At 47.5% G+C, this 13470-nt stretch overlaps 1 protein-coding gene across 1 annotated transcript; it reads right to left on the bottom strand.

Moving 5' to 3' along the window:
* Window positions 1-781: 781 nt before the first annotated feature.
* On the bottom strand, window positions 782-12974 carry RAB33A (RAB33A, member RAS oncogene family). Its single transcript, XM_053579710.1, has 3 exons — window positions 12878-12974; window positions 11995-12284; window positions 782-1359 (listed from the first exon to the last, which is right to left on the bottom strand). The coding sequence occupies exons 2-3, from the start codon at window positions 12250-12252 to the stop codon at window positions 904-906; spliced, it is 714 nt and encodes a 237-aa protein (XP_053435685.1). The 5' UTR covers window positions 12253-12284; window positions 12878-12974; the 3' UTR covers window positions 782-903.
* Window positions 12975-13470: the final 496 nt, after the last annotated feature.

Genomic DNA, 13470 nt, shown 5'->3' with positions numbered 1-13470 from the left:
GTGGCAGGTTCAAACCAGGCCCCAGCCAAAAAAAAAATGCTCTTAGTGTCCAAGACTGCCTGGTGAAAAATGGGAAGCATAATCTAATGGTTCTGGAAGCATTTGGGCACATTGGGCAACCTGTGCTTTTTATTCTTTTTTTTTTTTTTTTGTAGAGACAGAGTCTCACTTTATGGCCCTCAATAGAGTGCCATGGCTTCACACAGCTCACAGCAACCTCCAACTCCTGGGCTTAAGCGATTCTCTTGCCTCAGCCTCCCGAGTAGCTGGGACTACAGGTGCCCGCCACAACGCCCGGCTATTTTTTGGTTGCAGTTTGGCCGGGGCCGGGTTTGAACCCGCCACCCTCGGTATATGGGGCCGGCGCCCTACCAACTGAGCCACAGGTACCACCCTGTGCTTTTTATTCTTAAACTTTGGGAAATAGGGAAAGAGCAACCTATCTTGGCAACCAAGGCACACATCTCGGAAACCTAGATTGATGAGTCTGTATCTCTCTTCAAGACATTTCTGTCCTTCCACCTGCACTGGCTCTCTAGAAAAACAACTCTGGCCTGTGTCCCAACCCCGCCAGGCATTTCTGCCCACTGACGATACTGAGTGAGAGAATTAATTAGTCCTGAAGAAGTGACTCAAATGATGAGCATGTCAGAAAGCACAGGAAGCTAGTAGGGAGCATTCCTTGGCACCAATATATCACCCTCGTAGGACAGGCTGCCTCTTCCACTCATCACCATCAGAAATGTCTTCTTGGAGGAAAGCAAGACAAAAAGTCATGTGATAATCTATACAAATTTTATTTTGATATCAATTTGTACAGAAACGAGCAGGTTATGCAGGCACGGAAAATAGGGAAAGAAAAAACTCCAGCGATAATTTATCTTGTATTTACACCATTTGGTTTCAACAAGGACAGGAAGCTTTACTGTTAGCTTCCTGTGGGAACTCCAGTTTCTGCACCTTCCCCTGCTGCCTCTCAGTATCACGGTACAACAGGGATTTCTGGGTCTTCAATCGGCAAGCCAGGCACATGAAAATTGACTCCACATTCTGGCTCTCTTTGGGGTCCTTGGCTGATGTTTCAAACAAGAGCATGTTGTGGGCATCAGCAAATTTCAGGGCTAAGTTGGAGGGCACCTGGATCTGTTCCCTCAAGTCACACTTGTTGCCCACAAGCACTTTCGGAACTAGTGGAGGCACAGCATGCCCATTGCATTCTTGAATCCACATTTTGAGGTTGGTAAAGGATGTCATCTTGGTGACGTCATAGACAAAGACCACAGCATGCACATTGCGGTAGTAATGCTCGACCATGCTTTTGCGGAAGCGTTCCTGACCTGCTGTGTCCCACACCTGAACCTGTAAGACACAAAAACCCGTATGTGGAGTCAGAAAAGGAAACATGAACAGATAGGAGAAAACATGGTTCTACATATAGTATTATAAAAATGAGGTTGTGAGTCCTGACACAGGAAGTGGTTCTTAGAAGTTGCAGAATTTGTCAAGTTTTTCTTAAGATAGTTCACTGAGAATCTTGAGTTAAAAAAAAAAAAAAATCTTGAGATGGGCAGCACCTGTGGCTGAGTGAGCAGGGCGCCAGCCCCATATACCAAGGGTGGCAGGTTCACAGCCAGCCCTGGCCAAACTGCAACAAAAAAATAGCCGGGTGTTTTGGCGGGCACTTGTAGTCCCAGCTACTTGGGAGGCTGAGGCAAGAGAATCGCCTAAGCCCAGGATTTGGAGGTTGCTGTGAGTTGTGACACCGGGGCACTCTACCAAGGGTGATAAAGTGAGACTCTGTCTCAAAAAAAAAAAAAAACTTGAGCTTTTTGGCTGGCTACGGTGGCTCACATCATAATCCTAACACTCTGGGAGGCTGAGGCAGGTAGATTGCCTGAGCTCATGAGTTCAAGGCCAGCCTGAGCAAGAGCGAGACCCTGTCTCTAAAAATAGCCAGGTGTTGTGGTGGGCACCTGTAGTCCCAGGTATTTAGGAGGTTGAGGCAAGAGGATCTCTTAAGCACAGGAGTTTGAGGTTGCTGTTAGCTATGACGCCGCAGCACTCTTCCAAGGGTGACAAAGCGAGACTCTGTCTCAAAAAAAAAAAAAAAAAAAAAACCTTGAGGTTTTTAGTTGAAAAACCAGGAATGCAAATTAGTCAACTTTTCTGAAGGGCAATCCGGCAATATTATCAAGAACCTTAAAAATGTTCACAATTCTTAGAGCTTGTAATCCCACTTCCAGAAATACATACAAAAGAAATAGCCGAGGCCAGGTGCAGTGTATCACACCTGTAATCCTCGCACTGTTGGAAGCTGAGATGGGAGAATCGCTTGAGGCCAGGAGTTTGGGTTTGAGAAAACAAATAGCAGGGATATGGTCAAAATTCTACACAAAGATCTTAATCACAGTATCATCTGTATTTTTTATATAACAGGAAACAACCTAAACACTCATCAGGAGAGGAATAGCTAAGGTATATATCTTACATAATGGGCTATTTTGCATCCATTAAAAATAATGTGTTCAGGGGTAGCGCCTGTGGCTCAAAGGAGTGGGGTGCTGGCCCCATATGCCAGAGGTAGCGGGTTCAAACTCAGCCCTGGCCAAAACTGCAAAAAAAAAAAAGTTTTCAGGCGGCACCCGTGCTCAGGGGGTAGGACGCTGGCCACATACACCAAGGCTGGAAGGTTCGAACCCCGCCCAGGCCAGCTAAAATCAGCAATAACAATTGCAACCAAAAAAATAGCTGGGCATTGTGGCTGGCGCCTGTAGTCCCAGCTACTTGGGAGGCTGAGGCAAGAGAATCACTTAAGCCTAAGAGTTTGGAGGTTGCTGTGAGCTTTGATGCCACAGCATTCTACTGAGGGTGACATAGACTGTCTCAAAAAAAAAAAAAAATCCAAAAACACACAGGATACAAAATTTTTCTTTTTTTTTTTTTTTATTTTGGCCAGGGCTAGGTTTGAACCTGCCACCTCTGGCATATGGGACCGGCGCCCTACTCCTTGAGCCACAGGCGCCGCCCAGGATACAAAATTTTTCATATGCTAGGGTCCCAATTTTTATCAGTTTATTTATTTATTTATTTTTGAGACAGAGTCTCACTTTGTTGCCCTCTATAGAGTGTCATGGCGTCACAGTTCACAGCAACCTCAAACTCTTGGACTCATGAAATCTTCTTGCCTCAGCCTCCCAAGTAGCTGGGACTACTGGCGCCTGCCATGAGGCCCCAGCTAGTTTTTCTAATATGGGGTCTCACTCTGGCTCAGGCTGGTCTTGAACTCCTGAGCTCAGCCAATCCACCCGCCTCAGCCTCCCAAAGTGCTAGGATTGCAGGCATGAGCCACTGCACCCAACCTATGGTTCTAATTTTTAAAAACACTAAAAAATTGGCCTATGGCTCAGTGAGTAGGGCGCCAGCCCCATATGCCGAGGGTGGCGGGTTAAAACCCAGCCCCGGCCAAACTGCAACCAAAAAATAGCCGGGCGTTGTGGCGGACGCCTGTAGTCCCAGGTACTCGGGAGGCTGAGGCAGGAGAATCACCTAAGCCCAGGAGTTGGAGGTTGCTGTGAGCTGTGTGACGCCACAGCACTCTACCAAGGGCAGTAAAGTGAAACTCTCTCTCTACAAAAATAAAAAAATAAAAAAAAATAAACAAAGATATACACAAAGACTGATAGTGCATATATCAGAACATTAATGGTTATTTATAGACAATGGGACTATAGGTGATTTTTATTTTCTTCTCCTTTTTTTTACTTTCCCAATTTTCTGCTGCAAGCATACCTTACTTTGCTTGCATTACTTTGTCTTGGGTTGGGTTTTTTCCCATTACTTTTTTTTTAAGTTTTTATTTATTTATTTTTTTTATTGTTGCAGTTTGGTCGAGGTTGGGTTTGAACTCACCACCCTTAGTATATGGGGCCAGCATCCTACTCACTGAGCCACAGGCACCGCAATTTCTAGCTCAATTTATTTTTAAATTCACTTTTTGGTTATGTAGAAGGTCATTTAGCTCACTGGATTTTTCTTCTGTGTCTCAGATTTTGGGATAAAGGCCAACTTTTAAAGAAAAATAGCTGATATCAGTAATATATTTAAAGACAGAACTCCCAGGGGATACTCTGGAGTCAACACACATTCAGCCTAATCTATTACCGTTTGTACATCCAATGCCTTGGACAAGAAAAATTCATGCTTAGAATGATGGTCCCAAGGCCCTATACAATTCTCAGTTATCAAAGAAAATTTGATTATGGTCACTAATTGACTACTACAGCTCTTAAAACAAAGTATAGCCTTTATTTGGAGTTAGCAGTCAGTAAGTATAATCTAGTAAATATAATTGAATCTCTTGGCTGAGTGAAGATCTTACGGGGCCCCAGAGTCATGGTTCTGAACATTAGTTCTCATTGTGCTGGCATCCCTTCATCTCCTCTGTCCACATGGCTTTTGAGTTCCTTTGACACAACCTTCAGATTTAACCCTTCTTCTATTTCTTTCTTTTTTTTGCAATTTTTTGGCCAGGGCTGGGTTTGAACCCGCCACCTCTGGTATATGGGGTCAGCGCCCTACACCTTGAGCCACAGGCACCGCCCCCCTTCTTCTATTTCAATTTTAATGTCCCTCTGCCAGATCCTCCTCTCCTCACTCCTGGACTACAGTCTCCACCCCAGTGCCTCCTGAACACTGCTTTCAGACTAGGCGTCCTAAATCCCCACCTGTATCCAATAGCCATCTACTGCATGTGGCATCATAATTTGACCCCTCCCAATCTGGTTTCAAACCACTCAGCTACACCTGGTTCATTCCCTCCTGTGTACATTTGATCCTGCTGGTCTACCTTTCCCCTACGGAACTGTTGCCCTCTCATTGCCCTATACCCATTCTGCAAGGTTTGGCTTATACTTCCACCTTCTTCCTCAAACCTCCACCTTCTCTTCAATCCTCTTTTCTTAGAAATGTCTGTTGCACTTTGAGTCTGTGGCATACCACTTCGAATGTATTTATGCGTTTTCTTTTTTTTTGAGACAGAGTCTATGTAGCCCTTGGTAGACTGCCATGGCGTCACAGCTCACAGCAACCTCAAATTCTTGGGCTTAGGCGATTCTCTTGCCTCAGCCTCCCGAGTAGCTGGGACCACAGGCACCCAAAATAGCCTGGCTATTTTGTTGTATTTGTCGTCGTTGTTTAGCAGGCCCAGGCAGGGTTCGAACCTGCCAGCCCTGGTGTATATGGCTGGCGCCCTAGCCGCTGAGCTACAGGCGCCAAGCCTATTTATGTGTTTTCTAATTGTTTCCTCAGTGCTCCTGGCATCTCTCCAGCTAAACTGTAAGCAGTCTTTGGTTGTCATCATCATCATCATTAGCAGCATTATCAAAAGGCAGGATTGGCCCAAGCCACCCCAACTACCAGCAGTCTGGCATTTTAGGCATCTGCTAAGGTGACTTCAGAGAGATATCTGACTTTGGTTACACAGAAACACTTAAGTCCTTGAAGGCTGATTTGCTTCTGCAAGAAGAGACACGTCTCTGTTGTTCTGAACGGGAAGAAAGGGAGAACAGGACAGGAGAGGAACCGAGGTCAGTGGGAAGAAAGCAGGTATAGACTGAGAATATCATCACCACTTGGCACCTGATCCCCCCCCAGCTTAACTCTTGCCTCTGAGTAAGGCTGAATCCCTATCAGCCCTCAGGCATGTGGCAGATGCTTTAACACCATGAGCTCAGGACTCTAAAAATACCTGCCACTAACAGGAACACGGGTGGGAGTGTGTGAGGTGTTTGAGGCTAAGTAAGGTTGGCCGTTTGGCTTTTCTTTGGCTTCATAATTGTGTATGCCACCCAAGTTGCCGGAACTGCAGGGAGGCCCTCCCTGCTGGAGACCTCCTTTGCCTTTCCAACACTATCGGAAGCCTCAAAGCTTTTATTGGAGACTCAGAATTGAAACTGTAGGCAATGCTCCCATTCTAGCTCTTTATATACCCTATCCTGAGTCCTTTGCAGCCCTGTCTGAGTTGAGAGGGGAGCCAGGAAGCAAGCTGCTCACAGCAGAAAATAGAAGAACCAGTGGTGTGGCCTCAGAGCCCTAAAAAGGAAGAGCATGGCAGTCAGGCTCACTGGACACACGAAATGATCTCATTTGTGTTTAAGGGTTTAGTGTTCCTGTTCTTCTCAGCATCCTCATAAATCCCTGACCCCTGCCAGTCTGTGAAAGCATCTCCTCCCCCTTTTGCAGCAGGCTGTCCTACCACCCTGTCCTCCCTTCCTGTGGGCACTGCAGCCACACATAGACAGGGGTGATGAATGCCCCTTCATCACATACATGCTCTCTGATCCTCCTTTCTCTGAGAGGGCCAGTAGGGTATAGTGGAGTCAAAGCAACTTGGTTGCAAATTCTTGGCCCAATCATGTACCAGTTAGGTGTCTTTGGGTAAATGACTTTATCTTAAGTGTCCTCAGGTGGAAAACTGAAGATAACAATGGCAACTGTGTAAGAACGCTGTTAGTATTAGAATTTCTTTTTTCTTTTCTTTCTTTCCTTCCTTCCCTCCCTCCTTCCTTCCTTTCTTTCTTTCTTTTTGCAGTTTTTGGCCAGGGCTGGGTTTTAACCCACCACCTCTGGTATATGGTGCTGGCACCCTACTCCTTTGAGCCACAGGCACTGGCCAGTATTAAAATTTCTTATAAGTACATGACATATTCTCCCTTCCTCCCAGGCCTGAAACCTACACTATTAAATCTACATGGACAATGACTTGGACTTGATAAGGTACTGTTGGAAAGGAGCAGTTCCTCCTCTTAGTATTAATAGCTGAGTAAATGACCAGGCAAGTCCTTTAACTTCCCTCACTTTCCTCATCTCTACAATGGGAACTTGATGCTCTCACAGTTGCCAGGATGATCCAATGAAATCACAGATGAGAAAGGGCCTTTGCAAAATGTCAAGTACTCTACAAATATTAGTTGTTTCTGTCATCTCAGAAAGCCCATTGGGCTGTCTCCTGCTAACACTGTTCCGTGGATCCACTGGTTCTCATTTTACGGAGCACAGAAAGCTTGGCTTCTCGAAGGTGAGACAGAGCCAAGGCCAGGGCAGTCCAGTGAGGAGGGGGAGGCGAGAGGAATGCTGGAAACATGGCATGGGAGGCTGGGGACAGGCCCAAGTTGATGGGGTGCTGAAGGAGGGTTGAAGGGACAGCGTGGGGAGCTGCTAAAAATACATCTAGCCTTTTGAACCATTTTCCTGGGGCTATCCCTCCCTGGGTGTTTCAGCAAGCTCCCCTCCAGGCCCTGCATATGCTCTTAGCTGACATGGGTCTTTCTTTTCCCTAGGGAACATATCTAGCATCTTTATATAGATGAGGCATCAATGTCCTTTTGTTGGAGGCTGATGGGGGAGGGTAGAAGTGCAAAAAGGGAGACAAATACATCTGTAACCTTTGGAGCATGCCTCAGTGAATGACGGGAAAAGTTTAAAAGAAATCGGTTTTCAACTAGCTGGACTGTCCCATGTGCATCTAAGATACACAAAGCTGACACAGAGAATGGCAAAGGAGGGCAGAGACAAAGAGAAACTTACAGAGAGAGAGAGAGACAGCCAAGGAGACAGAGAAACACTGATGGATAATCAACCATTAAGCTAACTGGCAGGAGATGGAAGCCCAGAAGCCCTACAAAAGACATGATGTCATTCTGACTGCAGGCAGCTTCTGAGGAACACTCAGCTCAGCCTCCATGCACTCAGTAATGTAACACAGGAAGGTGTCTTATCCCAGTGAGAGCAAAGGAAGAGATAACCATAGTCCTGGGCCGCACCTGCCTACAGCTATGGCTGACCTGTAGTTTGGTCCTGAGTGCTGAGGCAGAGAGAGTGCCCAGCCTGTGGAAGGAACCCAACTAGACAGGAGGGTGGCTTCTGTAAGAATTTACAAAGAATGGTTCAAAAATTAGTTTCTGAGCCTACCCTGTACCACCTGCCCTCCTCCAACACACACACTGCTGTTCAACATTTCCAGTGCTTTCAGACAGAGACAGACACAAGAGATTTAGCTAAATCTGTAGGTGACAGACATATAATGGTCATTAAGGGAAACTCCACCTACCCTTTGGGGAGTTGGGGGATGCCTCCACCCTTTCTAGGCTGATGCCAGGAAAGACTGTCAGCTTTTCCCATATATGTCCCTCTGTATCCCTGTCACAGATAACTTCATGAGTTGGATGAACCAAGGAGCTAGCTTGGAATAGAGATTTATGTGCTCTTTTAAGTCAGGTGGCATAATGAATGGAAAGAGCACCAGAAAGGGTGTTAGGAGACCTGAGTTCTAGGCCTGGACCTCTGTGATCTTGGGTAAGTCCCTAGAGCCTGTTTCCTATCTATAAAAGGAGGAGATTAGAGCATCTCTATCTCTGAACATTCTCTGATTCTTTTTTTTTTTGCAGTTTTTGGCTGGGCTGGGCTTGAACCCACCACCTCCGGCATAGGGGGCCAGCGCCCTACTCCTTTGAGCCACAGGTGCCACCCCATTCTCTGATTCTCATACCCAAGGTGAGACAGACAAGGTGCAAAAAGTGAAACCCACATGGTTTCAGTGTGTTTAGATGCAGTTGAAGGAGACATATTATAAGGCTCTTAGGTCCTCTGGCTATAATCCTATGTTCCCTGGCCTAGAAGACTAGCTGCCTGGCATTCTACGTCCCCTCCCCACCCCACCGTGCACAATCCTCCAATCCAGTGGAGTCTATTGCCCCCTATAGTGGAGTGCAATGGTAAAGAGCGTGGGCTCTGAATCTAGGTTGGAATCCTGGCCCTGTCACAAGGAAGGCAAAGTGAAGGATGGTGAAGTGCTTGGGCTCAAGAGTCAAAAACCAAAGCTTAGCTCCATGTGCCATTGGGCAAGTTATTTCATCTCTCTCAACCCCAGTCTGCTTATCTATGGAATGGGAATGATAACAATAGTACTGATTTGGCAGCGCCTATGGCTCAAAGGGGTGGGGTGCCAGTCCCATACGCCGGAGGTGGTGAGTTCGAACCCAGCCCCGCACCCCCCAAAAAAAAAGTACTGATTTCATAGGGCTGCTATGAGGATCAAATAAGACAATACATGTAAAGCACCTCACCTGGGGTCTTTATTTATTCAATAAATAGAAATTGTTATTATTATTATTGCCTATTCATTGGAGGCTTTTCTTTTTTTATGTTTAAGACATTGTTTATAAACTTTTATAGATAGGAGTGGATGAAATAAACTTTATAGTAAATCAGTAATCAAACACTTCAGTGCTGTGGAGTGAACACAGTGAATTGGAAATGCTCTTTGAATGTTGAAATGCGTCAGGACTATGGAGGCTTTTCTTGATGTTCATTTTAACCAAGAAACACCTGGATTGTAAATGTTGTGATAGGGTGAGGGTGGAGGACATAGTGATTATAGATGCCAAATGGGGCTTCAGTCCCCTGGGGTGGCCCTGATAATTAAGAGTGTGGCCCCAACTACACCAAACAGCCATCACCTAGCAGGGGATGTGTATGCTACCCTGGGATACCAGGAGGAAGCCCAAGGGGCCACACCCTACTCTTGGACTGAGAAGAGCAGGCTGAGACCTCTCTGTCACTGTCCTGTGAGAACTGGTATTTTATACTGACAACTTTCTATTGCTGGCTGTGGTCTAGGGCTACTTCAGCCTGTTACACTAGACTTCTCTCTGTCTCCCAAAGGGGGAAGCCCTTGGCAGTCACCTACTAGCATGGTGGCTTTGGCACTTGTTTCTTGAGAAACTCCAGGCCAACTAGAGTGTGGGGCCAAATCTTCTCCTGTCTGGATCACGTGCTAGCTTCCAAGCTCTGCCATCTTCCCATGGACATGCCAGTCTCTTGCCTGCCAGCTCTGGCCCTGAGGTTGCAGCAGCTTTACAAGAGGCAGGGCCACCATCTCACCATTCCCATGCTTCACTCTGAGTTTCTTCAGAATCTGCTCTCAGAGGGCTGCTCCATGAGCAGTATCACAAGCCTTTGTCCCCTTGAAAATAGCATCTTCCAAAAAAAACCTGTATTAAGCACTTATCAGCACGTGGTGTTGTGCTGAGTTCTGTTTCTAGTGAGTCACATTGTCACAGACTCTGTCCTCTGGGAAAAAGTCAGGAATCTTTGGCACAGACTGTGAAATCCAGTTCGACTAAGTACAGGGGTGTTAAAAGGGAAGGAATAGTATACAAGTTCTCCCAAGGCCATTGGGTGGTGACTCTCTTCCACTCTTTTCACCGCCCATTTATTACTTCTAGCTTTCCACTCTCCTCTCTCCTCGTCCTTCCTCCTCCCTCCTCCCCTAGACTACCAAACACTTCTTTTCTCCTCCATCTAAATTTTAGATGGACTTATTTCCTCCCTTTTAAATCCAAAAAACTCTGCTCACTGTGCCACTTGATTTTAAACAAATGATAGCCTTAAACTTTAAGGTTTCTAAAGGTTTAAGAGCTCATCCATAAATAAATTTCTACTTTGGATAAAAAAGGCATATTTTAGAAATTGCAGAATCTTATATTAAAGAAGCTAGACACACTAGAGGAAGACCTAACCAAGCGAATGTCAACATACCACAGCCCTAGGAGAGGATAGAGACAAATAACTTTGACTTTAAAGGGAATTGTACCAATTCTCCTCCAATTTCAAAATAATGCTCTATCGTTCTGACTCTGAGCTCTCTCTTATCAGTACTGAGTTATCCATCTTCCTGCCATCTAGTACCTTGGCCCAGTTTCTGAAGCCATATTAAAACATGTTCATTTTAATAATCAAACAGCCAGGAGTCTTGAACAGTTTGGAGTGTTTGGAGTGTTTCATCAGTCTCTCCAGTTACTTGCCCCTTTCCCCCCCGCATCACTCAGAAGAGGGACCTTGTGGTCACTTTTGCTGTTTCACCAACAAGAGGGAGATTTACCTTCACTTTGATTCTGTCTAAGGTCCAACCATAGGCTCAAGAAAAGGCCACTGTGACTCTAGAAGAGCTGGATTTCAGTGTCCCCAGTGGCTTTATAGGTGCTTTTCTCCCCATAATCCTTCCACCTTCTGCTCTCCTGACACACGAAGTTGCCCTTGCCATGTCTGTCGTCCCACCATCCCCTGCACATTGACATATTCCTGCCTTGTCAAGTTTCTACCTTTTCTGAATTAAAAGTGAGCACAAATGGTCAGACAACAATATTTGTAGTTATCCTATTTCATAAACTAATGGGGGAGGAAAGGAAAAGGCATTTCCCTTGGTCCTCAGTTAAGTTGCTCTGTATTTTTTTCAAAGGCCTCTTGAAGACAATACCAATAGAATAAATAATGGGCAGTTCATTCATTAGGTACCCCAGACAAGTAAAAAGGTGTCATTTGAAGGGGGCTGTTCCAAAAGAACAAGTTTTGTCTATTATGAAGGGCCAGCATGTGACCCTGTCTCTATTTCTTTAGATGGGCTCATGGCTTTGTGCCAGAACTACCCCATTACACCCCCATCCCAACTCAGCCCTAATCTTAATTGTAAACTGCAATTTAAAATAAAACAGCTTTAATTCACCATGGATCTCCATCCTTTCCTCCCCTTAGCCAAAGTGGGGTTTTGCAGCCTATTGGAACCCAAGAGGTAGAAGAGACCTCAAGATGTGTAAAGTGCTTTGAGATCCAAACCACAGACTAGGACTGATGGATGCTTCATGCCTCCCTCTGCCCACAGGTGCCACTGCTCATCTAGGGGTTCAGGGATGGGATCTCCGGCAGGAGCTGTCAAGCAGGGGCAAAGGGTAAGCATAGAATCTATCCCACTTGCCCTAAAAAATTGGATGAGGTAGGGATGTGGCCACTGGAAGAGGCGAAAGGAGGTTCCGAGGGTCTTGGGGTCAGCAAGCAGTGACACAGCCATGCGCCCGGACGGTTACAACCACTAGAGAGCTATGCCTCAGGCCAGGCCCCCTCCCAAAACCCTCCCTTCCCAGATCTGACCATCTGGATCACCTTGATCTTCTCGCCCTCGATTTCCACGGTCTTCTCCCTGAAGTCCACGCCGATGGTGGCTTCAGTCTTGTCTGGGAAGGAACCTCCGCAAAAGCGAAAGGTCAGGCAGGTCTTCCCCACGTTGGAGTCCCCAATCACGATGATTTTGAAGATGCGAATCTGCACATACTGGTCTAGGGACGAGTGGAGCTCCAGGGATGCCAGGCCAGCGGCTGAGGCGGGCTGTAGGCTCCCATCGCCCAGGATGGGCTGCGCCATCTCCCCCGGACCGAACCGGGGCCCCAACCCCCCTGGAGGGTTCCACACAAAGAAAACGGCCACGTTAGTGCTCGAGGCGAACGAGCTTTGTGCGCGCGTGTGTGTGTCTGTGAGTGTATGTCCGCGCGCGTGTGCGTGCGCCGGCAACGTGTGCGCGCGCGCGCGTGAAGGGGGGTGCCTCTCAGCCCGGGCCCCGCTCCTCCTCCAGCGCACCCTCCTTGTAGCTCCGAGGCACTAACACAAAAGCCAGGGAGAGAAGGAGAGATGGAGGAGATGTGCAAGCCGAGAGCCTCCTGCCTGTGTGTACCCTCAGACCAGATGCTCCTCAAGCCGCCACCGCACCTTTGCCTCAACGCTCCCTGCCTGGACCCCAGGGACAGACTGGGGGAGAGGGGTGGGTTGAGCGGCACACACCACCCTGGGATACACTTCTTTCTCCTTGCCCCCGTTTCTGTTATAGGTTTTAGGCTCTCCACCCCCACTTTCTTGGAGTGCATTGGGGGGGGGCAGCGGCCAAAGAGAATAGCTGGAAAGGACAAAGACAGCTACACCCTAGGGCATCCCTGGAGCACTTCGTCCTCGGAGCAACGCAACTCGGCGCGGGTGGCGTTGGGGGCAAAGATACCTCTCTTTCGCCTTGGGAGAAGCGGGCAGCCAAACCGTGCCTCCACAGCTCCCCGCTGTGGGTCTTCTCCTTCCCCAGCCTTAGGATAAAAGGATGCTCTGTTTACTGAGTAAGCAGGTGCACTCGCGGGGCCCCAAGCAGCAGGGGAGGGCGCTGCCAAGACCCGCAGCAGATTGAGGGGGCCCCCGCACAGCTGAGAGCGGGGGACGCTGCGAGTGTGCGTGTGTAGGGGGGTGTTACTGTTTCTGCCACAGACTTGCCAGATGTAAGGGGGCGCGTACCAGGCGCCAACCTCCCCTCATCACACCACGAGCACCCATCCTCTGAATGTTCAGGAGAGCAGCTCCCATTGGCTGCCGCTGTCGGTTGTGTTTGGCTGGCCAATGGGAAAGGCCCACTGTGGGAGAGGGCCATACAGAGGTTAGGAGAAGGGGGGAAGTAATGGTTGCAGCTCCAGCAAAAGGGGACTTTGTTTCTGGGGCTAACCATCACAGGTCCAGGTAGAGTGATTTGGGGACATGGTATTAAACCACAGTGCCTTGCGTTCCTCAGCCCTCCATATAACCATAAGTCCTTCTATAATGGGGGGTTTC

This window comes from Nycticebus coucang, chromosome X (assembly GCF_027406575.1).
Source record: "Nycticebus coucang isolate mNycCou1 chromosome X, mNycCou1.pri, whole genome shotgun sequence".
In the NCBI taxonomy this organism is placed as follows: Eukaryota; Metazoa; Chordata; class Mammalia; order Primates; family Lorisidae; genus Nycticebus; species Nycticebus coucang.
This window is presented reverse-complemented; position numbering and strand designations above follow the sequence as displayed.

Bases quoted from the DNA above. Each gene is read 5' to 3' on its own strand.
- RAB33A (XM_053579710.1), bottom strand. From the start codon at position 12,252: ATGGCGCAGCCCATCCTGGGCGATGGGAGCCTACAGCCCGCCTCAGCC. The intron at 1,360-11,994 runs GTGATCCAGATG...TGTGTCTTACAG, and splicing joins TCGAGGGCGAGAAGATCAAG to GTTCAGGTGTGGGACACAGC.